General features: G+C 47.7%; 1 protein-coding gene across 2 annotated transcripts; it reads right to left on the bottom strand.

The window, feature by feature from the left end:
* Positions 1-1,499: 1,499 nt before the first annotated feature.
* On the bottom strand, positions 1,500-25,780 carry PDK2 (pyruvate dehydrogenase kinase 2). Of its 2 annotated transcripts, XM_081884266.1 has the most exons (12): positions 25,567-25,780; positions 21,206-21,347; positions 15,425-15,496; positions 14,626-14,810; positions 13,707-13,796; positions 11,609-11,686; positions 11,028-11,057; positions 8,365-8,441; positions 6,948-7,046; positions 6,223-6,330; positions 6,010-6,123; positions 1,500-3,409 (listed from the first exon to the last, which is right to left on the bottom strand). In XM_081884266.1, the coding sequence occupies exons 1-12, from the start codon at positions 25,685-25,687 to the stop codon at positions 3,269-3,271; spliced, it is 1,257 nt and encodes a 418-aa protein (XP_081740392.1). In that variant the 5' UTR covers positions 25,688-25,780; the 3' UTR covers positions 1,500-3,268. The 2 variants fall into 2 exon arrangements, with proteins under 2 accessions (XP_081740392.1, XP_081740393.1); XM_081884267.1 differs by lacking the exon at positions 11,028-11,057 and having other exon boundaries at positions 25,567-25,779.
* Positions 25,781-27,400: the final 1,620 nt, after the last annotated feature.

The following is a 27,400-nucleotide window of genomic DNA, read 5'->3' as shown; positions in this document are numbered from 1 at the left end:
GCCCAAATGTTGCATCATCAAACGGTCCCGGTTTCTAAGCAGGATGGGGGACAGTGTGTCCTTCAAGATGTTGCTGGCCTTCCAACGCCAATCATTCCTGGCCTTTGCCAATGCCAGCTAGAGCCAAAGGATTCCGACCTCATTAGGAAGGCCACATGACCTCCCGTCTCTGAGATAACAGGGGTGGTTATTTACACTTGCATGTATTTTTGTGTTTCTTGCCAACAGAACTATCACAGGTTTCCAGAGAAGCCGGCAAGCTCCAGCAGCTCTCGTGTGTTACTGGACAGGCCTTTTGTTCACTAGCACTGCCCGTGTGTGTGTCTGCATGTGTTCCCAATGCTAGCTTGGATCAATATACACAGCCAAACCTTGGTTGTTGAACATAATCCATTCCGGAAGCCCATTCGGTTTCCGAACCGTTCAACAACTGAGGCGCGGCTTCCAATTGCTTGCAAGAGCATCTTGCACTCAAGCGAAAGCTGCATCGGATGTTTGGCTTCCAATAAAGTTCAAAAACCAAAGCATTTACTTCTGGGTTTTTGGAGTTCAGCCGAAACATTCCAAAACGGAGCCGTTCAGAAACTGAGGTTTGACTGTAACATCATTCATCCTCTTAAAACAATTTGTAAACCATTTTTCATGAAAAGGTCCACCATGTGGCACCAGGGTATATCAACATCATCGCTCCAAAAGCCTTTAGAGTGGTACCTCGGGTTAAGAACTTAATTCGTTCTGGAGGTCCGTTCTTAACCTGAAACTGTTCTTAACCTGAGGTACCACTTTAGCTAATGGGGCCTCCCGCTGCTGCTGCACAATTTCTGTTCTCATCCTAAAGCAAAGTTCTTAACCTGAGGTACTATTTCTGGGTTAGTGGAGTCTGTAACCTGAAGCGTCTGTAACCCGAGGTACCACTGTACGATGCTCTACCACATGGGAAGACTTTCGGAGAGATGATTTTGATTACTCAAAACATAACCATGGTTTGAGCCAATGCTTAAAACATTCATCACACGCATACACACACACACACGGTTGAATAGGTGGTACCATTTTTGCAATCCTTACATTCATGTCCTAATAATGTTAGGATTGCTGCCACTTTCTGCCACACCTAATGGAGCCCTCACTCTGCGGCTCCTCAAGCCACGAAGCACAGAGGAAAGTGATGAGAACACGCAGCTTGAGGTAGAACGCTGTGTTTCTCCCACGACAACCCTAACGGCTGCTTCTTTCAAAAACCAAAGAGAAGGGGAAAGCGCCATTACAGGAACCAGTGACCAAGAATCTGCCCGATGACCTGAATCTTGCTAGCCAAGGGCATTTCAGGGACAGAATCCAAATCTGAGCTTCAGAAACACAATAGGGTGAACCAAGCCTCTAACGGAGCATTCTTCCATTCTACAATTCCTCGAAAAGTCAGTAAACGTAGGGATGACGAAAACCCAACACCAAAAAGTCAATCCGCAATGAAGCAACGCGTCACACAATCAGGGAGGTAGGGTTTAAAATTTAATGGTTCTTTCCCCCGATGGTTCGCCAGCGAGCAAAGAATACTGTGGCAGTTTTTGTGTGTCCGTGGTTCCACCCAGAGAATAAAATAGATCTATATATATATATATAGGTACATGGAAACTTCCAGACAATTTGAGAGTGTGCCATGCAGGAGGTTCCAAGCAAAGGCTGGCTGGCAGTTGCTTGGGGAGACAAAAGGTGAGATCAGAAGAATTTGGGGGAGGGGCGCAGGCGATTCCTGCTTGGATGAATTGGGGAAGCGGCCGGAACGGAAAGCAATGGCAGGAGACAGATGGGGGGACGTTTTGGCCACAAACCCATCACCATTCCCATTTGCTTCGAACGAGGACCAGAAAAGAGGGACCCTGGCAGGAGCTACAGGAGAAGGAAGGAGGACTGGCAGAGGGAGCTCCTACAGTCTTTGCACCTCCCAAACTGGCGCCAATACTGCAAACAGCGACTCTTGCCTATCACTTCCACACACCATAGTCGAGGAGACAATCCCTTTCTTCTCTGGGCAGAGACCTCCACTTGCTCCACCGGAGTTGAAGGGGGAAGCCCTCAACACTCCCCTCCCCAGCCTCTCCCTCACCCACCACAACCCACTGAACTAGGCCCAGTTGCTTACGCCGCCATGTTTTTCCCACAAGGCTTTGCTACAGTGCCTCAAGCGACCTAGCAGCTCCGTGTGGCTCCTGCAAGCATCACGTAAGCATCACGTGGGAATTCTGGCATTGCAAGGCTCCCCCAAACTGCCCACCCCATTCGGAGGCAACGCTTTGGCTCACAGAAAACGGGGTGCGCAGGGTTTTTTTCCCACCACGAAGGGAAGCATGTCAGCATGAGCCTCACTGGGAGCAGATCTGCGCTCAGCCATGGAACCATTTCAGCCAATGGTGGGTGGACAAGCCGACTGAGCAGGGAGCCACCAGTGAAATTCTGAGATCTCCTTCCAACGCTGGCACAGATCCCACGGCACACCTACGGTCTGTCTGGATACCCATTTCCCACCTACCCAACCCACAGTTAAAACGGCCTCTTTTTCATGTCACGTCCTCCCTAGCTGGGGAGTCATACATGTTGGGAAAGGTACAAAATGTAACGCAAGGGTTTCCGTGTACCAGAAACTGCCCTCCCTCTTCTGCTTGCGTTGAGAAGCAACCCGGGTGGCGTTGAATTTTCTCAAACTTGCCTGCTCGTTTCAATAGGTTTATCTGCCTATAGGTGACACTTCCCCTCAGTCCGCCATGTCAGGAAACGAAGACACCCCACATGTGCCAGCTGCTATACCATCCTTTTCTGACTCTTCTCTAAATCTTTAGTGCCCAATCCTTTAAGCTCTTCCATTTTCAGGTATAATAATAATAATAATAATAATAATAATAATAATAATAATAATAATAGATGGTGTGCAAAACACTTAAGTATGATCCAAACCACTCATGGAAGGCAAACTCCAATCGGCTAGGCCAGACGGCAGTTCTGAGGGTGGGGCAAGGAGAAGGAGAAGAAGTTCCATGCGGGGCTGTGGCAATATTTGTGAAGGAGATCTAGGCTATGTACTTCCAAAAATCAAATCTGAGAAGCTGCCAGGCTCCAGGCCAGGCCAACCACGAGCTCTTGCAGAACGAGGTGGGTTTGTGCTGGTGATGATCATCCCGTGTTTCTCTTTCCCGCCCCATAGTTTCAGTGCCTCCGTCGACGAGGCCGGGCGTCGAGACACCGTTCCCTCGAGCGAGCAAAAGTCTCGGTCTTAGGTCACCCTGTACGTGGAGGTGTTCTTGGGTTCCGTACTGGGCACGCACCAGTCGTCGGCTTCCTGGATGGTCTGGTAGTGGCGCCAAGCCGATTTGTTGTATACGGGAAGCCGCTCCACAGAGTCTGTTGACAAGGCCTGGGAAAGGGACAAAAGCAGTGTGGGATGAGGGGCTCCTAGCAGGGCCAGGTGCACGGCCAACGTACCTCCAATGGCAGTTCCGGGGCTGTAAGTGCCCAATCCACCGTGCCTTCAACCCCCTGTACCTGGCAATGCCCACAGGGACCACCAGGTGACCATTGTGGGCCCTGCAAGTTGGGGAGCTCACTCCAAAAGGGAGAGCCAGTGTGGTGCCCTGCAGATGCTGGACTACAACTCCCATGATCCTCAGCCACTGGCCAAACTGGCTCAGGGAGATGGGCATTGTAGCAGTATAGATTTTTCCAATGCCAGGTTGTATCTTTGGGGTGTATGTGTGTTTTTTTAAGAAGAAGAAGAAGAGTTTGGATTTGATATCCCGCCTTTCACTCCCTTTAAGGAGTCTCAAAGTGGCTAGCATTCTCCTTTCCCTTCCTCCCCCACAACAAACACTCTGTGAGGTGAGTGGGGCTGAGAGACTTCAAAGAAGTGTGACTAGCCCCAGGTCACCCAGCAGCTGCATGTGGAGGAGCGGAGACACGAACCCAGTTCCCCAGATTAGGAGACTACCGCTCTTAACCACTACACCACACTGGCTCTCAGGTAAGGTATGTGTGGGGAGGGAGAGACAGAAAAAGTAACAGCCTTCCCACGGTCCCTATTTTAATAGCAACAGGAGACTCATATGGAGTTCTTGTTCAGAGTCAACGGCTGAAGGAGGGTCACAAAATCTCCCATAGAGGTTCTCCTAACCCAAACATGCATCCAAAACAAAGGTCCTCTTCGCCCGGGCTTCTTTTGGAATTCCCAGTGACACTTCAGGGCTTTCGGAAGAAAGTACAGTGAAGGGGGGGGGAGTATTTGCTCCCCTGCTAAATTTGCCTGTTTGCCCCCTGATGAAGAAATGACCAGCCCATCATTTTTATGACAGGTTTATTGTAGCTGTGAGAGACAGAACAACAGTAGGAAAAACCCCCAGAAACCCAGAAGACAAAGGTCAGAGATTGATGTGCATTATAATGAGTGAAATAAGTATTTGATCCCCTATCAAGCAGCCAGGTGTCAGGCTACCTGGTCTCTTCACTGTATGTAACGAGCTGAGATTAGAAGCACCTGCTGTAAGGGAGAGGTTTTACCTGCAATCCCAGCTCGTTACAGTACCTGTACAAAAGACACCTGTCGACAGAAGGAATCAATCCAGCAGATTCCAAAGTCGCCACCATGACCAAGACCAAAGAGCTGTCCAAGGATGTCAGGGACAAGATTGTAGACATGCACAAGGCTGGACTGGGCTACAAGACTAAATTCCAATAAAAATGTCTCTTACAGCTACAATAAACCTACCAATAAAATTATGGACTAGTCATTTCTTTGTCAGGGGGCAAATGGGCAAATTTAGCAGGGGATCAAATACTTTCCCCCCTCACTGTTAACACGTGTGGCAAAGTTAACGCCCATCCTTTAAGCCACCACCTAACCAGAAAGGTTACGAGTGCTCGGAAGTGGCTTTCCCTACCACGCCCACTTTCATAGGCACCATGAGGCAATGACCCAACTGATGTCACTCGTGGACTCTCTGCCCTTGATTTTGTTCCAAGGCAAATGACCTCAGGAGCATAAGGTGCATAAGTCCTTGGGCCTTGGCTCAGCTGAGCCGCTCCAAAGCAGATGCCTGCAGAGCGAACATCCCTAAGCTTTCGTTTCGAACGTGTGTTACGCTTTTCATTACCTGGCCGTGTTTACCACACCACTGCTTCCTTGTGGTTTAAAAATTTTACCTGATTGAGAAATAATTGTTTCAATCTGCTTTTAATACTGGATTTTAAATTGTGGCAACCTGCGCCCTGGGACCTAAGGATGAACTGCGGGGTAAAGAAACCAAACTGATAACAATAATAACGGCAACTACAGCCTCTTGCGGAGAGATCCACAAAAAGACAAGCCTGTTACAAGGAACTGATGTCCAGTGCTGAGGGCTTTCTGGCAGTTCCCTTGTTGCGAGAAGCCAAGTTACAGGGAACCAGGCAAAGGGCCTTCTCGGTAGTGGTGCCCGCCCTGTGGAACGCCCTCCCACCAGATGTCACGGAACTAAACAACTACCTGACATTTAGAAGACATCTGAAGGCAGCCCTGTTTAGGGAAGCTTTGAATGTTTAATATTGTATTTTAAGCTGTTGGAAGCAGCCCAAAGTGGCTGGGGAAACCCAGCCAGATGTAAGGTAAAGGTAAAGGGACCCCTGACCCTTAGGTCCAGTCGTGACCAACTCTGGGGTTGCGGCACTCATCTCGCTTTATTGGCCGAGGGAGCCGGCGTACAGCTTCCGGGTCATGTGGCCAGCATGACTAAGCCACTTCTGGTGAACTAGAGCAGCGCACGGAAATGCCATTTACCTTCCCAGCAGAGCAGTACCTATTTATCTACTTGCACTCTGATGTGCATAAATAGTAAATTATTATTATTATTACATTCATCTCTCCTGAGAAGCAGGAAAGGAACAGCTCCTCAATGGGTCAATATGTGAAGAAACCAGGTCAGCCCTCAAAAGAAGGAAGTCACATTTGTGGGTGGGGGAAGGAAGACAAGGACAAGACCAACTCACCTTCAAATAGATGACAGCATCCGTCCCAAACCCCTCCATGGAGAAGAGCTGAAGGTCACCTTGGAAATACTTGGCGTAGAGTCTGGAAATTGGCAAGCCGTACCCAAAGCCAGCCTGGTTTTAGCAGGAGGAAAGGACAAGAATGTGGTTAGTAAATGGTCTCTCTCTCTCTCTCCCACTCCCACCACTCTGGGCCCAGTTAAGAGCACATACCAGGGGCGTCCCTCCGGTCCCCAACTCTGGCTTGGGTGCTGTGGAATACATATAGCTGAAGAGCCGCTCTATCTTGCGCAGAGGGACCCCACCTCCGCGGTCGCTCATCTGCTCCAAGACAGGGAGGGAAAATAGCATCAATTGTGATGGAGGTAGCGGGGGCAGTTACTGCTGCTAGATGATGATGATGAAAAATAATAATGATGATGATGATTTATTATTTATACCCTGCCCATCTGGCTGAGTTTATTATTTATACCCCGCCACTCTGGGTGGCTCCCAAACGAGCGTTAAAAACAATACAGCATTAGATATTAAAAACTTCCCTAAACAGGGCTGCCTTCAGATGTCTTTTAAAGATAAGATAGTTGTTTATTTCCTTGACATCTGGTGGGAGGGTGTTCCACAGGGTGGGTGCCACCACTGAAAAGGCCCTCTGCCTGGTTCCCTGTAACTTCACTTCTTGTAATGAGGGAACCGCCAGAAGGCCCTCGGAGCTGGACCTCAGTGTCCGGGCTGAATGATGGGGGTGGAGATGCTCCTTCGGGTATACTGGGCCAAAGCTGTTTAGGGCTTCAAAGGTCAGCACCAACGCTTTGAATTGTACTCAGAAACTACTGGGAGCCAATGCAGATCTCTCAGGACCAGTGTTATGTGGTCCCGGTGGCCACTCCTTCTGAACGATTTCCTTCTGAAACTCCTCCCTTCTCAGTCTCCCCGCTTACCCTGATGGAGAGGTCTTCTTGGCCCAGGGACACCATCACCTTGATGGGCGGTAACGTGAGACTGGACTCGTGGCTTTCCACAGTGGCTCTCATGGCATTCTGAAAGACAACGGAAAAACGAGGTCTCCCCTAGCCAGACTTTTCTAAACCAGACCTCCCTGCCCTACTGGGTTGAATATTTCAGCTTTCAAATTCCAAAAAAAGTTGCAACAAGACTTGGGCACTCAAAAGACACTTTGGTTGAATTAATATAATTTAGCATTGCTCGGTAAGTAAACTGCAGGTAAAATTACATAGAAATCATTAAAAATAATCCCCAAGTACTTGCAATTCTATATTATTATTATTATTAGTTAGCATTACCTGACATTTTCAGAAGGTAGAATCAAAATTACTTGGTTTTCTAAAAGCAGCTTAGGTGATTCTTCATCAAAACTAGACTTAGCAAGCTAAAAGCTAAAAGCTGTCCAGCCACAAAAATAACAGAAGACTGGAATTCCTCACACTCAAAAGCATATTTTTAAGACCCTTCACTGAATAAATTTGGAAGAATTAAGCTTCACACCCAACTGGCACAGGTTTGCTTCCTGCAGTTAGAGTGTACCTCAGCAGTCGGCCATTAAGAACGACAAGGAAATGCATGCTGGGGGGGAAATGGCCGACTGCCATCAAGGTAACTCAAGCAGGTAACTCGCTACGGATCCACAAAGGGATTAGGATTCCGCTGGAAAAGTCAGGCGACAGTTTCCTCCAGTTGCTCTTTTGCTCAGTAATATTTATTGTATTAAACAGACATGCGTGTTTGAGAATTTTTTAAAAACGGTTATTAATCTCGTAAGTGTGATTTTGATTTATCAAAAGTAACAAGACTGCTTCCCATGCCAGAATATGTGACGAAAAGAGGGACTTCCACTGACTCGTATTAGTCATTGTATTATAAATTGTTATTGTTATAATGAGTCCATTACTGGACTGTAATAAATAGATTATTATTATTATTATTATTATTATTATTATTATTATTATTATTAATACCCTGCCTATCTGGCGGTGTTTCCCCAGCCACTCTGGGCAGCTCCCAACAAAATATTAATAATAATGTAAAAAGCGATAAAACATCAATCATTAAAAACTTCCCTAAACAGGGCTGCCTTCAGATGTCTTCTAAAAGTCAAAGAGCTGTTTATTTCCTCAACATCTGATGGGAGGGCGTTCCACAGGGAGGGTGCCACTACCGAGAAGGCCCTCTGCCTGCTTCCCTGTAACCTCACTTCTCACAGGGAGGGAACTGCCAGAAGGCCCTCGGCGCTGGACCTCAGTGTCAGGGCTGAACGATGGTGGTGGAGACGCTCCTTCAGATATTATTATTATTATTATTATTATTATTATTATTATTAAAACGGCAGGGAAGAATTACCTTGAACAGCTCGAAGAGCATGTGGTACAGGTGAGACGGGACATAGACCATGTGGATGGACTGGTCAGGTTGGTTAGCTAGGAAGCGGGAGAGGAGAGGAGAGGTCATTGAAAGCACAACGGCTGCTATTCTCTACCTTCCCTTCCACCAACCCGCCACGTGCAAGTCGCCCATGCTTACTGCTGCATTTACCTGCCAGTTTTCAGAAACGCTGCTTTATCCACACAGATTCCATGTTCAAGGTTAGATGTTCTGGCTCATGTCAGGTGCTGCCCCCAAGATGCCACACCCCCAATGCTTTCATGCCAAAAGACAGGATGCCTCAGCCACTCAACCAAGCCAAGAAGGCCTCACAAACAGAGGAGACTCCTTGCATTTCCCTGCTCCCCAAAGCCTTTCCCCTGGCTCCTTGGTTGGATCCCTGGTTCCCTGGGAGCCCTCCAAGACTTCCTGCTTTTAGCTCCCCATCAGGCTGACATTGGGACGCGGGTGGCGCTGTGAGTTAAACCACAGAGCCTAGGGCTTGCTGATCAGAAGGTCGGCGGTTCAAATCCCTGCCACAGGGTGAGCTCCCGTTGCTCGGTCCCTGCTCCTGCCAACCTGGCAGTTCGAAAGCACGTCAAAGTGCAAGTAGATAAATAGGTACCGCTCTGGCGGGAAGGTAAATGGCGTTTCCGTGCGCTGCTCTGGTTCGGCAGAAGCGGCTTAGTCATGTTGGCCACATGACCCTGAAGCTGTACACCAGCTCCCTCGGCCAATAAAGCGAGATGAGCGCCGCAACCCCAGAGTTGGTCACGACTGGACCTAATGGCCAGGGGTCCCTTTACCTTTACCAGCTGACATGTCAGCATTTCTATTGCTCTTCGCAAGTCCTTCTCCCCACCCACCCACTTCAACATGCACAAAACTGCTCCCATTTCCCAAAAGCACAATCCCCAAATGCCTCTATAGTCATACCTCGGAAGCAGTGCCACATTTACATATAAGCTAAACAAGCTATAGCTTAGGGTCCCACTCTCTTGGGAGCCCCCCCCCAAAAAATTAAAGGGAATAAAACAACTGGATGTACATTTCCAAAATATAAGATAAAAAACAAATAAAATAAAGCCTGCATACAGCCACAGTGTTTTGAGTTGTGTATGGACCTATCAGATCCATAAATTACCGTATAGCATATATTCAACACAAAAAGAGTGACAATTTGTTGTTGACAAAGGACAGCTGGACATATAAAGGGCCCCATTGCCTTCAGTAGCTTAGGGTCTCATCAAATCTAAATCCGGCCCTGCTCGGAAGTCGAAAGGAATCCGTTCAACTTCCAAAACGTCCGGAAACCGAAGCACGGCTTCTGATTGGCTTCAGGAAACTCCTGCAGCCAATCGGAAGCCATGGAAGCCCTATCGGATGTTCGGCTTCCCAAAATAGTCCGCAAACTGGAACACTCACTTCTGGGTTTGCGGCGTTCGGGAGTAAAAACGTTTGAGAACTAAGCTGTTTGAAATTCAACGTACGACTCTATGTAATTCTAGTTGCTGCAGAACCATCAGATTTTGCACGCTAGTATAAAGCAGCCTTGGAGGTTATACACATTTATTCAATGGCAGAATGCAACCGTTTGGCTGTGTGATATCAAATGTGTGCTGATATGTGTCCCCCTTTCGGGAGCTGGACTCTCCGTCCCCCCAAATACTATTGAATGGTTGGGAGGCTCCACTTGTGGGCTAAATGCTTTTACCATCCTGAGCAAAGACCCGCTGAGACAGACCAAAGATCCCTCCAATCCAACATCGTGGGCCGAACAGATGACTTTGGAAAGCCCACAAGCCAAGCATGACTGCAACAGCCCTACCATTCAAACTCAAATCCGGGGTATACTGCTCTTGAACATGGAGGCTCGCTCCATTTAGCCACTGTAGCTTCATAGTTTTTGACAGACTTCTCCTACGTGAATCGGGGTTGCCTGCTGTTAGTTAGTGGAACTTGGATGCTTTAATACATGGGCGATGAAAGTGGTTTGTTTACCCCTTGGTGATACCTGAGAAGCAGAACCACTATCTGCCCCTGTCTAGTTTATCCTATCTCCCACCACAGACCCAGGAAAAAGAGACCCATTGTTAATAAATTGTAGGGTCCTTCCTTCCAGAATGAACACGAAGGGCTGCATAATTGTGGGGGAGATATTGTTTGACTGCAAATGAACACTGAAAAATAGCAAACGAGGGTTTGTGTTTTTCTGTCTTTTATTATTTCAAGATCAGTATTTGCGTTCTGTCAAAAGGCTGCTCTGTATTTATTAGAAAATACTGGAAAAGGGCAAAACCAATATCCTTATTGAACCGATTCAGTCCTGAATGCAAAAAAATAAAATAAAAATGCAAACATGCCCCTAAGTCTTGATGAAAGAAATAAGTTAAGCATCTACTCTAAGTTGTCCGTTAACTAGGATTTCCCATTACTCCCGATTTCCACGTTGCAAAGAGCTGCACCTGTTGAATTCTCCATGCCATGCTGCCAATTAAAGGGACGGGAGCTGCTATCGTTTGGTTTAGGAGGCGATAAAAAAAAAAGCCACAAGGAAGGAAGCCGGGATTCTAGCAAAGCTTTAGCCACTGAGCCACAATGCTAACCTTCAGGACAGCCTGCTGACTGAATGATTTACTTACTAGGCCACGGGTGAGGTCCTGTTCCAGATGCTGAATTAAAAGGGGGAGGAAATGAATGAGGCCAAGAGTTGCTCTACAAGCTGAAAGGATGGACTTTCTCTCTTTTATTTCATTTAAAAAGGGAAGCCTGGAGAGAAAGTTATGCAGTCCAAAATGGAAACAGACTATAAACTGGGGCATTTTCCACCCGTTGAAATGTTATTACGAAGCCCATTTCCCCAAAATTACACTCCAGCGTAAATTAAGGTCCCGTCTCTGCAACGTTTATGATTATGAGCCTCATATTCAGGTGGAGGAGGAGCACCTCTGTTTATCAGGACACCTTGCAAAACCTGTCTGCAGTCGAGAGGACCTGCCACAGCTGGCCTGCAAGCACAGTACCGATCACGTCTACTCAGAAGTAAGCCCTGGCTTGCTCCCAGGTAAAGCAGAGTTAGGACAACGGCCTTCGTCGATGCCCACCAGCTCTTGACCTAGACACCACCGGAGCACCCATGTTTCCTTTATCACCCTGAGTTTAAATGAACCCTCTTTTCCATCTTGCCGCCCTGCCATCTGGCTCTGCCCCCTGCAGGACTCACCGTTCACTTCCTGGATCTCCAGGTCGGGAGAAGCCATGTAGTATTTGTCACACAACAGCTTGGACATGTCGTAAGCATCTGCGGCAGGAAGAGAGACCCAACATGTTAGGTTGCTGCAGGAACACAGTATGCTAAATAATAATAATTATAATTTGTATTCATTTTCCAGTAAAAATCTTCCAATTATTAACAAATCAGATCAAATCATATACATTTATCACCAATTATAAATTCCAAATTAAATAATTTCCAGGGACTCCTCATGTTCTGGTTTCTTGAGGTAATATCTTTTATTTACATTTTGCTTTCTTGCTTGTTGGTTCCAATTTCATAATTCTGATTGTCCATCTTCGTTTTATCAATTTGTCAGTCTCCGGTAAAGGTAAAGGGACCCCTGACCATTAGGTCTAATTGTGGAGGACTCTGGGGTTGTGGCGCTCATCTCGCCTTACTGGCTGAGGGAGCCGGCGTACAGCTTCCGGGTCATGTGGCCAGAGCAGTGCACGGAAACGCCGTTTACCTTCCTGCCGGAGTGGTACCTATTTATATACTTGCACTTTGATGTGCTTTCAAACTGCTAGGTTGGCAGGAGCAGGGACCGAGCAACGGGAGCTCACCCCGTAGTGGGGATTCGAACCGCCAACCTTCTGATCGGCAAGTCCTGGGCTCTGTGGTTTAACCCACAGCGCCACCCGCATCCCGCTTCAGTCCGGTACGTGACTCAAAATCTTGTTTTAACAAGTCTTCAGATCTAATTAGCCCAGTCTGCTTTTGGAACCCTTTTAACATAATGCTTTTGCTGCACGCTGGTATGAATTACCAGGAATGGCTGCTAGGAGATGGGATTAGGGAGTATTTTTTTCCTGATCTTCCCCTTAAAGACCCAGCTGCCCCCCCCCCCAAGTAATAAAATCACCATTCGTCAAGTAATAAAAGAGAAACAGGAGGCAACGTGAGTTGTATCGCTTCTGCTTCTTTGCCACGGAGGACTCTCTCTCCGCTTCTCTTGGTATTTCCCTTTGAATTGCTCTTTGGGAACACTCAAACTCAGCTATGAAAGAACTGCCTGGCTTCAGTTGTCTGTGCCCCTGGTAACCTGCAGGTTAGACTACCACCAAGCATTGCACGTGGGGCTGCCCTTGAAGACAGTTGCAAATGAGGCAACATTAATTGACCCAAGGCCTTGGGTAAACAGGAAAAGTCTTAGCTTGGTGTGGAAATCGACAACAAGGAAATCGTCGACAAGGACGGCGCCAGAGAATTCCACAGACTCCTGAAATGGCCTGTTCTCATGTGGCAATCCCCCTCATTGCCCTCAGGTGAGGGCCGTGTTTGAAACTCCCATTGTTCTAGGCACATTTTGCGACAGGGAATTTCATTAACGAGGGGAGTTTCTGAGCTCTGGGCGCAGTACTGCGCCAAAGATTTCAGATGAAAACTGCAGAGTGAAAGGAAACAAGGACCGTTTTCCTCCCCTACTTCCAGCTACTCTCTGAAGAGAAGAGACCTTCTTAAGCATATAAGGGGTTGAGCAGGGGGAGGACTAGACCATGTGAAAAATGAATATAATACAGTGGTACCTCGGTTTCTGAATGTAATCCGTTCTGGAAGACCGTTCGAGTTCCGGAATATTCAAAAATTCAAAACGGAAGCCTCAATATGAAAAACACAATGCGGAAGCCGCAGGGCATGTTCAACTTCTGAGGCGTGTTCAAAGCCTGAAGCATTTACTTCCGGGTTTACAGTGGTACCTCGGGTTAAGTACTTAATTCGTTCTGGATGTCCGTTCTTAACCTGAAACTGTTCTTAACCTGAAGCAGCACTTTAGCTAATGGGGCCTCCTGCTGCCATCACGACGCCGGAGCACGATTTCTGTTCTCATCCTGAAGCAAAGTTATTAACCCGAGGTACTATTTCTGGGTTAGCGGAGTCTGTGACCTGAAGCGTATGTAACCCGAGGTACCACCGTACAGCGTTTGAAAACCAAAATGTTTGTCAACGGAGATGTTCAAAAACCAAGGTTCCGCTGCATTTTAGCTGCAGTTCATTCATTTTCAGGAAGGGGGGGGGGAGACGCAGAAGATAAAAGCCCACCGACCTCTGACGACGTCTGAGACGTTGCAGTTGGGATCGATGCTGCCGATGTGCTTGGGGTGGGCCGGGTTGGTGCTGCCATCAAAAATCAAGGCTGTAAGGGGGGGAAAGGGTGAAGTAAACAAAGGCAGAAACCATGGCATGTGGTAACCATGACAGGACAGGCATGAGGAGATCCTGGCACACCAGGAACTGGGGTCGGGCTGCCCCACGCATGGGCGACTTCACTTTGAGGCAGTGACAGGCCCCAGGATATGCAGAAGAATAAAAATTTAAACCGCTTTAAGTAAAGGATTGGGAAGTATGTAGGTAAAAAGTAAAGGTAAAGGACTCCTGGTGGTTAAGTCCAGTCAAAGGCAACTATGGGGTTGTGGCGCTCATCTTGCTTTCAGGCCAAGGGAGCCGGCGTTTGTCCACAGACAGCTTTCCGGGTTGTGTGGCCAACAAGACTAAACCGCTTCTGGCAGAACGGGACACCATGACAGAAACTAGAGCACACGGAAATGCCGTTTACCTTCCCGCCACAGTGGTACCTCTTTATCTACTTGCACTGGTGTGCTTTCGAAGTGCTAGGTTGGCAGGAGATGGGACAGAGCAACGGGAGCTTACTCCATCACGGGGATTCGAACCGCCAACCTTCTGACTGGCAAGCCCAAGAGGCTCAGTGGTTTAGACCACAGCGCCACTACTATGCTACAGCAAGAAGGGGGAAGAAAGAAACTGTTGCGAAAAACAGGGTAGGGAGACAACTTTAGATTTGTATTGAATTGTATTAATAGGATGTAAATGCGTCAAATTTTTTGAAAACTGATAAAATTTAATTAGCAAAAAAAGAAAAAGGAATTGCAGAAGCAGTGTTACAGACCAGGAACAAGGAGGTTTAGGGTTGGACAAGAATCCAAGATGGCTGCCACTGAACTCACTGTGCTGGTTAATCAACATGCGGATGGAAATGCGGCTCAGGTAGAAGCGGTCCAGGAAGTACTGGATGTTTTGGTTGGTGACGGGGTCGTCCCCATAAGCTTCTTTGTACTCAATCACGCCCTGCGCCATGGTGGGGACCACGTCGTTGTGGCGGTTACGGATCGTGACCAGGGCATTCGTGAATCTGGGAGGAGACAGGTCACAAAGGGGGTGGGGAGAGAGAGAGAAAGAAGAAGAAATCTCAAAAATGGGAGGTAGCTCTTCTGTCTGAGAGCGGAACAATGTCCTTCAAATTTTCCTGACAAGGCAAGGGCCCAGGTCTCCTACTTTTCACTGTGTGTTTGAGGAAAATCACACACCCTGCCCCATTAGGGCATCTCATTTGGGATGTGAGGAATTCCAATCTGCTATTATTTTTGTGGTAGGTCTATGTCTGCTGAAGATGCACATAAAACCGCTTTCGGGTTTTAATTTTACCTTCTGAAAATATTAATACATAACTGCAAGTACTTGTCAATCATTCTGAATGATTTCTGTGCAATTTTACAAACCTTTTGCTTCCCAAGCAAAGCTAAATCATATTGATTTAACCAAAATATTATTTTGAATTCCCAAGTCATGTTCCAGTGGGAGGAGACCAAAGCCAAGTACTGCAGCAACTCCAGACAAGATTGTTGACATTCTCCATGCAAGAAAGATGTCACATAAAAAGTGGCTTTGCAGTGATGCTCTGAGGTGGGGTTCTTGTATGTGCTGTGCTCAACAGCCTCCTCCCTCCCCCGCAAAACCCAAACTCACTGTCCCAACGTCCCTTGGTCCTCAGGGTTTTTGTCCAGGAACACCATGATGTCCAGCAAACTCTGCACGTACCTGGTAGAAGGAAGAGAGAAAGAAGAGTAGGGACTACTTGGATGGAGAAGAAGTTTGTGAAGAGCTGCCTGTGGCCTTCATGGGCTGGGTATGTGAAGACCGCCGAGACCACATAACACCGGTCCTGAAAGACCTTCTTTGGCTCCCAGTACATTTCTGAGCACAATTCCAAGTGTTGGTGCTGACCTTTGAAGCCCTAAACGGCCTCGGTCCAGTATACCTGAAAGAGCGTCTCCACCCCCATCGTTCTGCCCGGACGCTGAGGTCCAGCGCCAAGGGCCTTCTGGCGGTTCCCTCACTGTGAGAAGTGAGGTTACAGGGAACCAGGCAGAGGGCCTTTTCAGTGGTGGCGCCCGCCCTGTGGAACGCCCTCCCATCAGATGTCAAGGAAATGAACAACTATCTGACTTTTAGAAGACATCTGAAGGCAGCCCTGTGTAGGGAAGTTCTTATGTTAGGTGGTGTTTTTAATATTATGTTGGGAGACACCCAGAGTGGTTGGGGAAACCCAGCCAGGTGGGTGGGGTATAAATAATAATTATTATTGTTAATTATTATTATTAGTGTTAGGGCAAGAGGCTAAAGGAGAGACACATATCTTTAGAACACAGAATCAAAGAATCAGAGTTTGAAGGTCCTCAAGTCCAACCCCCTGCAATGCAGGAATCTTTTGCCCCACATGGGGCTTGAACCCCCAACCCTGAGATCAAGAGTCTCGTGCTCTACTGACTGAGCTACACTCAGGGCTGTAGATTTGAGCCCCACGCTTGGCAAAAGGTTCCTGCCTTGCAGAGGGGGTGCACTTGCATGACCCACACATGGTCCTTTCCAATGTTACAATTCTAAGATTCTTTGATTCTATGTATATACAGTGGTACCTCGGGTTAAGTACTTAATTTGTTCCGGAGGTCCGTTCTTAACCTGAAACTGTTCTTAACCTGAGGTACCACTTTAACTAATGGGGCCTCCTGCTGCCGCCGCGCCACAATTTCTGTTCTCATCCTGAAGCAAAGTTCTTAACCCGAGGTACTATTTCTGGGTTAGCGGAGCCTGTAACCTGAAGCGTATGTAACCCGAGGTACCACTGTAAATGCGTACAGTGGACGCTCGGGTTGTGAACGTATTCTGTGTGGGTTGCCAGTTTGCAACCCCCAGCGATCGCGACCCCCGTCTGCACACGCGCAGGTTGTGATTCAGAGCTTCTGCGCATGCACGACCGCCAAAACCCGGAAGTAACCCGCCCCTGTACTTCCAGTTTTCGGCGAAAAAACGCAACCTGAAGCGGCTGTAACCTGAGGTATGACTGTATTTGTGTGAATGTACATGCACAACCGCATCACCTATATTCCACTTGCATCTCTCCTTTGGGTTTTGATCTGTGGGAAATCAAATGGAACTTTTCAAACAAAAGTGGGGTGCTGCATGGAAGGAAAGAAGCATATTTATTAGTAGCTGGGAGGTGCTGATAAGGAAACAGGCAGCTTTCAACGCCAGCTAGGGCACTGGGTGGGTGCAGGGAGGGTTTGCAGCAATCAACTTGCCGCTTTGCTCTGCAGTGGGGGAATCGCGGTTTTCCTACGCCGCGTTTCTCAGGCAACTGCAAAGGGATGTGAGAACAGGGCGAAGCGAAGCAAACAAACAGTCCCACATCACGTGCTTCCCTCAAAGTAGGACAAAGTTCGTGCAACCCACTTAAAAGCAGCGGCACCTTCAGGCGAAGAGAAAACAAAACAAAAAGCCCTTCCTAAAAAGGGGCGGGGGGAGGAAGAAAAGGGGAGTGAGGGGAACAGAAGTTAAAAGACCCAAGCAGGCAGGCAACCGGCCAAGCATCTTCCTTCCTTGGGAACTGAATCTGACAAGGCGCTACAGTTTTCTGAGCATGCGTAGGGAGCCATGTGAGTGTGCCGCACCAAGAAAACAAAACAGAGTGTTGTGGCATCGTGAAGCCTCCTTTGCCAACCTGCCACCCTCCTGATGTACTGAGGCGTTCACAAAGGAAGGATTGAACTCTGATTAATAAGAATACACACAGAGGCTTGAACCAGCAAGACTCTGGGAAGGGTGCGTATAATAATATCTCTCTCTCTCTCTCTCTCTCTGTGTGTGTGTGTGTGTGTGTGTGTCTCCACCCCTTGGCCCAGGTCGTTTTATTCACAAAAGAACTTTTTACAGAGTGTTCGTAAGAACCAATCAGATTTCTTCTGAGCATTTCCACAAACCCCACTGTGGGGAAAAGTTAAACTAATTAAAACTAATTAGCATGCATATTTCTGGGGTAAACAAAGAACAGAACTACAAAGGAGAACATTTGGCAACCCCTGAGGTCATAAACAAGCAATATACATGATAAGGAGGATAGCCAGGAGGACAAAGATCATTATCACCTTTATGTGAAACCTGTTTCCTGGCCCTAAGATTAACATCCTGAGATTAACATATTGGAAAGGCTACTTCAAAGAAGCTCGCCCACTATCTTTGATGACCCAGGAGCCTGCCTGGCGAAGCAACTGGGCTGTGTACGTGACTGGTGAAGAAAGAGAAATGGAACAGGGATGCAGAGGTGTGGATTGATCAAGAATCATATCAAAATAGTTTAAACCCAGTCAACGCAATGCTTTCATTGCTGACACAGATGGCTTACTCTATATTTGTTATAATTCCTCATAGCAATCCCACCTGATCACTACAATGTACCTGGACTGAAACGCCCATCCGTTCCACTGGCTGAGGCTGCTGGCATGTGGAGGGTACCGGGTCGGCGATGGATGCTTTAAAGGCCAACAGATTTATTGTGGCATCAGGTCCCAAGCAGAGACCTCACCTGTTCCCTTGTATGTTTACAGTGGTACCTCAGGTTACAGACGCTTCAGGTTAAAAACGCTTCAGGTTACAGACTCCGCTAACCCAGAAATAGTACCTCGGGTGAAGAACTTTACCTCAGGATGAGATCAGAAATCGTGCGGCGACAGCGGGAGGCCCCATTAGCTAAAGTGGTACCTCAGGTTAAGAACAGTTTCAGGTTAAGAACGGACCTCCGGAACGAATTAAGTTCTTAACCCGAGGTACCACTGTATTTCTTAAGAGTCAGCCGCCAGGTTCACCCACCCAAAGACTCACAGCTGCTGAAAGTGTTTTAGAGCACAATCTGGGCATTTGAAACTACATGCCAATCCCTCCCCAGCCCCGTCGAGACATGCCACATCCCTCCTCGATGCCTTAGAATATTTTAAAATATTTTAAAAATCGGATTTAAAAATAAAATAAAATTGGATTTTTAAAATAAAATGCTTTTGGAGGAAAAATATTTCTAAAGATAGTTTTCTGTTTAAGTTACATCATAGTCCAGAGCCTATTCATCAGGAAATAAGGATTTGTTTTAAGTTTTTCATGTGTGCTAAAATACAGTCTGTTTTTTTAAAAAACAACAACGTTTAACCACATCAGTTAACAAACAAGGATACATATGCTATAATGTTACTGTTTTAGTTTTAAAAATTGTTTAATTTGTTATTAAGGAAATGATTGTTTTTCTCCTTCCAATAAAGTACAGCAGAAAAGTTGTCCAAATATAAACAGTTAACTTATTAAACCTGACAATAATTTCATAATTATCTATGTGTTTCTAACAGTATAACCAAATCAGTAATTTTTGATATAACTGTAAAAACTACTCCGAAAATTTATTATTCCAAAAAGGAAACCTTCATCTGGTTGTAAATATATACAAGCAAGATTATACCAGCAAGAGTGAGTCTATCTGTAAAAAAATGATTTAAATCAAGTCTTACTGACTAGTGATTTAAATCGTGATTTAAATCAATTTGATTTAAAGCAGATCCACCTTGCTTAGAACCTATTTCCACTCTGACACACAGACACACTTTTGCAGATCAGGGCAAGAAAAGCACTGCGTTATCCTATGTGCTCCAAATCATTATTCCTAAACATATCTACACGGCCCCAAGCAGACAGTCGCTTTAAAGCAGGATGCCAGCACAGCTGGTGGGAGTTGTAATTCAAGGGATGATGGGAGTTGTAGTACAGCAACATCTGCGGCTCCCTCGGCTGTTTCATGTTTCTCTCACATAACAACTCCCTGATCTCCACCAAAACCACTGGTCCTTCTAACTCAGAGCTGCCACCTTACCACCAAAAAAAGAGAAAAGAATGGCAGCCATATTTTCGGTTTGAGAGATTGTAAAAAACCCGTGTGCTTCCAAGGCAAAAAGGGGGGGGGGGCACTTTGACAACTCAATTATTGAAACGTAAGCTCTTGTGGAGGAATGGGTGGCGCTGTGGGTTAAACCACAGAGCCTAGTACTTGCCAATCAGAAGGTCGGCGGTTTGAATCCCCGCGATGGGGTGAGCTCCCGTTGCTCGGTCCCAGCTCCGGCCAACCTAGCAGTTCGAAGGGTCCAGTCGTGACCGACTCTGGGGTTGCAGCGCTCATCTCGTTTTCTTGGCCGAGGGAGCCGGCGTACAGCTTCTGGGTCATGTGGCCAGCATGACTAAGCCGCTTCTGGCGAACCAGAGCAGCACACAGAAACACCGTTTACCTTCCTGCCGGAGCGGTACCTATTTAGCTACTTGCACTTTGACATGCTTTCGAACTGCTAGGTTGGCAGGAGCAGGGACTGAGCAACGGGAGCTCACCCTGTTGCGGGGATTTGAACCGCCAACCTTCTGATCAGCAAGTCCTAGGCTCTGTGGTTTAACCCTTCAGCGCCACCCGCATCCCTTCTACATAGGGTTACCCGAGAGTAAACCCCTTTGAACTGAACAACATTGATTGATTGACTGACTGACTGACTGATTGATTTAATTGAATTTATATGCCACCCTTCATCAAAAGATCTCAGGGCGGTTGACAGAATAAAATACAAGACAAAACACAAGAAAATAATTAAACCAAAACAACAAGAAGAAAACCCCAGTTTGCCCAGATGTATTTAAAAGGCTGTAGAGTATTAATCAGCCAAAGGCCTGGTTGAAGAGGAACATTTTTGCCCAGAGGTTAAAACTATATAATGAAGGCGCCAGGCAGGCCTCCCTGGGGAGAGCATTCCACAAACGAGGTGCTACCACAGAGAAGACCCTTCTCATGTTACCAGATCCAGACCTTACACAGAGGAGGCACACAAAGAAGGGCCACAGAAGATGAACACCGAGTTTACATTTCTGAGTAGACTTGTGCAGAATGGCTCTGTAAAAGAGCCCTGTGAATGAGAAGCCCCCAGGCAACTGCTGAAGGGTGTTGGGCACTGTGAAACTGCCTTATAACGAGCCAGAAGACCTACCCCTCCAGCCGAGTAACATCCGCTCCAGGGCTGGAAAGTTACTTTGGTTTGGCAGGCTGGATAATAAAGGAGCCTCTGATCATCCTCCGAGGCCCATCTTCGTGTGTCTCCTCCATGAGAGGACTGGAGGGTGGCAACACAAGAACAGGGCCTTCTCTGCAGTGGCTCCCTGTCTATGGAATGCTCTCGCCAGGGAGTTTTGGCCGGGACCTTCATTATACACCTTTAGGCACAAGGAAGCAATTGTTCCTCTTCAGGCAGGGTGAATGACATCCGATGCACTTTTAAATGTGCTGTGGGAGGGAGCGTATTATTAGTTTGTTTTTGCTCTTGTTTTTATTGTGTATGGTGTTTTTTTATATATTGTGATTTTATCTGCCCATAAGCATCTAAATAAACAGAAGGGACTCACCAGCTCTGCACCAGCTGAACGGAAGGGGTGCTGAGCACACGGTCTGGGAGAAGGTTGATTTCCTTCATGATGTTTGCCAGCCGGACAGGGAGTTCTTGGCGGAGGAAAGTGAATGAGGTCTTCTCGCAGGCATTGCTGGATCCTGAAAAAAACACACACACCCTGCTATCAGCTGTTCTGGCGCACACCCCAAGGAAAAGGTTATGCCAGCCAATATTTATTTATTTGACTGCTGCGTTTCTATCCCTCCTTTTTTCCCCTTCAGGAGCTCAAGGTGTTATGCATGGGTTCTCCCTCTCCTCAAATAGCCCCCACAACAACCCTGTGAGGTAGGTTAGACTGAGAGGCAGCGACTGGCCCAAGGCTTTATGTAGGGTGGGGATTTGAACCCTGGTCAGGATCCAAGGTGCCACTCTGGAAAGTTATTGCAAACCAGCCTGCGATCCCCAGCGAAGGTCCCCTAATCGGAGGATAATCTATAAAATTCTAGCCTTGTAAGATACAGATCAGGCATAGGCAAACTCGGCCCTCCGGATGTTTTGGGACTACAACTCTCATCATCCCTAGCTAACAGGACCAGTGGTCAGGGATGATGGGAGTTGTAGTCCCAATACATCTGGATGGCTGAGTTTGCCTATGCCTGTTCCAGATCCTGCAATTAACTATGTTCACATGTACCTACAGTATTACAAGCGCAACATGCATGCATGCATGCGTGCACACAAACACACACAAATTTTATATCTTCCTTCACTGTCCCCTCCATATTTGTGATGACAAAGGTTCTGATCAGGGAAAGCTCAGGTGACGTTCTTAGTATTTAAGGTGTCTTAACGGCTCCCTGTTGCTTTTGCTATGTTGGAGTAAGATAACGAACATGGAATAAGCTAGCTGCTCAGGCTCTGCTCCTTGAAAGTCGCTAGACCGCATGATTGTAGAGAACAAACTGCAAAGAAAAGGTGGGCAAGTTTCTGCTCAAGATTTAGAAACAAAATGGTAGATTCAAGCAGTCAGGCGCCAAGAGTTTGTATAGCCACACACTTTGCCATTTCAGCTGCCGACAAATCCATTCACCCAGCTGCTACTGCTCCATTTCTGGGGTGGATTTCCAACATCTGCTACGGATTACCTCGGATTTCAATGCTTTCCATGTTCCCTTACTCAATGGGCAAGAAAACCATTTCCTGGGGTAGATGAAAGCGCAGAAACAGAGAAAAACACCACAATTCTAACCACGTCTACTCTTAAGTAAATCTTCTTCAGTTCAAAGGATCTTAAAAGGTAAAGGACCCCTGACAGTTATGTCCAGTCATGAACGACTCTGGGGTTGCGGCGCTCATCTCGCTTTACTGGCTGAGGAAGCCGACGTTTGTCCGCTGACAGTTTTTCCGGGTCATGTGGCCAGCATGACTAAGCCGCTTCTGGCGAAACCAGAGCAGCACACGGAACCACCATTTACCTTCCCGCCGGAGCGGTACCTATTTATCTACTTGCACTTTTTGGCGTGCTTTCGAACTGCTAGGTTGGCAGGAGCTGGGACAGAGCAATGGGAGCTCACCGCGTTGCGGGGATTCGAACCACCGACCTTCCAATTGGCAAGCCCAAGAGGCTCAGTGGTTTAGACCTTTCAAAGGATCTTACTCCCAGGCAAATGAATTAGCATAGCAGGCCTTAATCCCTCACATGCAACTGCTGGAATTTGTTTTCAGTGGCGCAGCTTGACCTTGAAATCCAAGGTGGTTAAAAAAAAAATACCCGGCTTATTTTACAAAAGTCCTGAGAGCTTAAAAGAAAAGAAAAGCAGAAACCACTGTAATGCATTAGTAAGAAGCACGGGGTGGGGGTGGGGAACCAGCTTTCCAAAAACACACACAGGATTGGATGGTGTTATTTCCAAGCCCTGCCACCTCTGAATTCTATAAATCAAACCGTATGGAAACAGGGTATTTCTCTACTAACAGGAGGAAGGTCTGCAGACAGCAGGGACGTGGTGTGTTTATTACTGAAGCAGATGTGTGGAAGCAATTTATGCTGTCAAAAAAAGGAGGAAGAACCCAAGGTGAGAGCGCTGGGCAAGGACAGGGAAACAGGGAGCTGTTCAGCAAACAGAGGAGACAGAAAAACAAGGAGAGGATGTAGGAGAAGGGAAGCTGGGCCCCATACACCCAAAGGTTTTCCCCACCGCCCCCACCCCTTCCATCCAAACTCCCCCCCGAAGAAAACCTGCACACAGGTCAAAGAATTAAGCAGCAAGCTGAGCTGTGCAAGCAACTGCTGGAAAGGGAGACAAGGAATCCATTGTGCATGTTTCTGTTTGCTACCGAGGCAAAGAGTGCGGAGTTCTTTATTTAGCCCCGCTGTTTTGAAAAGAATGAAGCACTGCAGGGAAAATGGAGGGAGGGGGGAATTGGCCAGAAAAACCGGCAAGTGGGGCTAGGGGAGGTCCTGACGCTGAGGATCCCCCAATCAGCACCGCTTGTCCTTCATATCCTTCAGAGGGCATCACACAAAACTCCCCCCCCCCAACTCAGCAGCATAAACCCAGAGCGAGGAGGCAAGGTCTTTGCAATTCACAAGAATCGCTTTGAAATATTGTCCGTCCTGCCCCCTTCCTCTCATTCATCTCTGAGGTCCTTTCAAAAAAGTAGTGTGTCTGGGGAGATGTCAATCCAGGTGGAGGAGTGAGCAAATCATGGCAAAAGGGGCACTGTTGGGAACAGAACCTTAGAAGTTGTACCTGCCCAGATTTAGTCCAGGTGTTTGGCTTGCAACCTTGTGGATAGATGGAGATGGTGGTGCTGTCACCGCTCAGATTTGGGTCATTTAGCAGCACTGAAACTATACTAGCCCCCTGCAGGTAAAACTGCTGAACCAAATGACAATGGGGGGGGGGGGAGTAGGGGGCTGAATGCAGCAATTCCCTAGTTCATATATATACACTTTTAGCCCCCAGGAAACACTGGTCCCGCATTTAAGCAGAGCTTTCTGCACATCCCAAATCTCTCAGAACCATGGCAATGGATTAGCAAGGAAGGGCACAAGAACTCTATACAAAACAGAATGTTTACGTACAGAAACGGGAATGATGCACACCCCTTTTGGGGCTACCACATTTATCTGAGCTACACAGGACATATTTACTTATGGAACTGCACTCCGTGACTTGTGGAAGCACAGAGATCAGCCTGAAGTATCTAGTTGTGGAAATGGGTGTGTGTGTTAAAGGCATGGGAGCACACAGGAGGAAGAGATTTACTGGACTGCACGGGAGGCAAAGAACAGGCTAAATTTGAGGAAAGTTGGGTGGCTGCATGCTTATGGCGTGAGTTGCATGTGCATAGGAATGTTTATCTACTTATATAAACTTTTAACTGGAGATGTCATTGAACCCGAGACCTTCTGCACACAAAGCGAGCTATGCTCCCAATCTTCTCTCTCTCACACACACACAAATAAGAGGAAAGATCACCTGTTCGGCTGCCGGACATTCCTCCATAGATAAACAGGGAATGCTGTTCAGAGAACCAGATTAAAGTGTTACTTGGTATATTTACGCAGAGGAGAGGTGTTCTGAGGTCATTTCACGATTCACCTGGTTACACTGAACTGTTTGAGCCACAACTGATCTACCAGCTGGCAATTCTGTAGGCAAAGTGACCTGGCAGCCAATTCCACTCAACTCAACAGGACTTGCTTCTACTCACACTTGCACAAGACCACCACCATGTCAAACCTGTTCAGGTACCAGGGACTTAGAACACCTGAAACAGAATAACTCCACTTTGATGAAGTCCCAAGCGCAGGGGATGGGCATAACAAGGTTAGGGAGGCAAAAGGAGAAGCGGGTCCTTAATCCAGTTTAGCTGGGCGCAGGAGGGTGGGGGACACCCGGTTCTCGCTTCCCTAGATCATGCATATTGTCCCACTTTCCCACCTACAAAACACCCAAGGCAGCTAAGAAAAACAACGCAGCAACCAGTGGCTACAACTCTACATGCACTTACCTGGGAGCAAGTCCCCACCCCCCTCAAATCAGGTCATTCCTTGCACTCGCAAGACAGGAATGTGCTCCGAAACTCCCCCTCCCTTTTAATTCACCATTAAAAATAATAATCATCTATGGAGCAGAAGCAATGCAGAAACGCAACCAAAGCTTCCCACCCCTTTTGTTTACCATTAAAAAAAAACTTCTTGTCTGCCGCTGTTGTTTAAGTAGCAACAGAGCGGATGCACAGAGATTTAAACACGCATTTATGCGGATTGGCTTGTTATTTTTGGAGACAGCAGGGAGACCCGGCTGGTGGGTCAATGCGCCTCCTTCCCCTGCCTGCCTGCCCGCCTCCCTCTGCCCGTCCACGCACCGAAGTCCAGGAACTGCTTCATGGAAAGCGGGGACGGCGAGAACTTGCTGAAGTGCTCGATGTACTTGGGCGCCCCGGCCAGCGCCGAATGGCCCTTCAGCAGGCAGCGCAGGAGGCGCATCGCGGCGGCTGCACTGGCACCAGCCAGGCCCCGGCAGGCCAACTCAGCGGCCCTCCCGCCTTGCAACAGGCGACCCGCACTCTCGGGCGGCTCAGAGAGCGACTGGCAACAGCCCTGGAGGAGCCGCCAACCCCGGAAAGGCACAGCCCCGCCCTCTCCCGCTCCCGACCAATCCGAGGCGGGGGCCCGCCCACCCACTCCGACGGGGGGCCGCGGCGGAAAAAAACAAGACGTGGCCGGCCAATGGGAAGGCGCTCGGCACCACGTGGAAAAGGAAGGGGAGGGGAGACACGCCCATTTAACCTTTTTCTGCCTGTTATTGTTGCCGTCGTCGTAAGGTGCTGTTCTAGAAGTCGTCCGATTTGTAATTGCATGTTTATCGCTTCTTGCATCTATTATATCCAGGGCCGGATTTAGGTTTGATGAGGCCCTAAGCTACTGAAGGTAATGGGGCCCTTTGTATGTACAGCTGTCCTTTGTCAACAACAATTTGTCGCTGTTTTTTGTGTTGAATACATGCAGAATTTATGGACCTAATAGGTATCTAAAGTCATTTGCACATCAGAATGTAGGCACCCTATATATAGAAATGAGCAAACCAGTGATATTTTAGGAAGCAGGCTAGCAGGCCTTACATCATACTTACTTAGGAGCCTAGGCAACACAGAACACTGTTGCTGTATGTAGGTTTTATTTTACTTGTTTTTTATCTTATATTTTGGAAATGTACATCCAGTTAGGTAAAGGTAAAGGGACCCCTGACCATTAGGCCCAGTCGTGACCGACTCTGGGGCTGTGGCACTCATCTCGCTTTATTGGCCAAGGGAGCCAGCGTACAGCTTCCGGGTCATGTGGCCAGCAAGACTAAGCCGCTTCTGGCAAACCAGAGCAGCGCACGGAAACGCCCTTTACCTTCTCGCCGGAGCGGTATCTATTTATCTACGTGCACTTTGACGTGCTTTCGAACTGCTAGGTTGGCAGGAGCAGGTACCGAGCAATGGGAGTTCACCCCATCACAGGGATTCGAACCGCCGACCTCCTGATCCGCAGGTCCTAGGTTCTGTGGTTTAACTCACAGCGGCACCCGCATCCCGTACATCCAGTTATTTTTCCTTTAAATGTTTTTGGGGGACCCAAGAGAGTGGGGCCCTAAGCTATAGCAGCTTGTTTAGCTTATATGTAAATCTGGCACTGATTATATTGTATGTCTTTTATGGAATTACAATTTGAATTCCAAAGACCTCAGATTGTAAGTGTTCTTGGCCAACACCCTATGGTCCACTTGAATGAAACTTGAGGAACACTGCTGGGCTGTGGACCGCCGTTTGGGAACCCACCTGGGTGAGATAATTATGCAGACTGGTAGTTTTTGAAAGCTTATTTGCTAAGGCTAGGCAAGAGCTCCGTCTCGGTCACAGATTGCCTGCCCAAGAGAAATACCAGCTTTGCTACTGGTAAGCAAAAGCTTTGTAAGTGCACTTTGTGAAGGCTACCATCACAGAATCATAGAAGAGTAGGAAGGAACCCTGAGGATTGTCCAGTGGCGTAGCGTGGGTTGTCAGCACCCGGGGCAAGGCAAGTAATTTGCACCCCCTAACCCGTGGATTTGCGCCCCCTAACCCGTGGATTTGCGCCCCCTAACCCTAACCCTCAGATGTTGCGCCCGGTGCAGCCGGCCCCCCCTGCACCCCCCACGCTACGCCACTGTTATTG

The sequence above is a fragment of the Podarcis melisellensis genome (assembly GCF_964234715.1).
Source record: "Podarcis melisellensis genome assembly, chromosome: 13".
NCBI classification, from domain to species: Eukaryota; Metazoa; Chordata; class Lepidosauria; order Squamata; family Lacertidae; genus Podarcis; species Podarcis melisellensis.
This window is presented reverse-complemented; position numbering and strand designations above follow the sequence as displayed.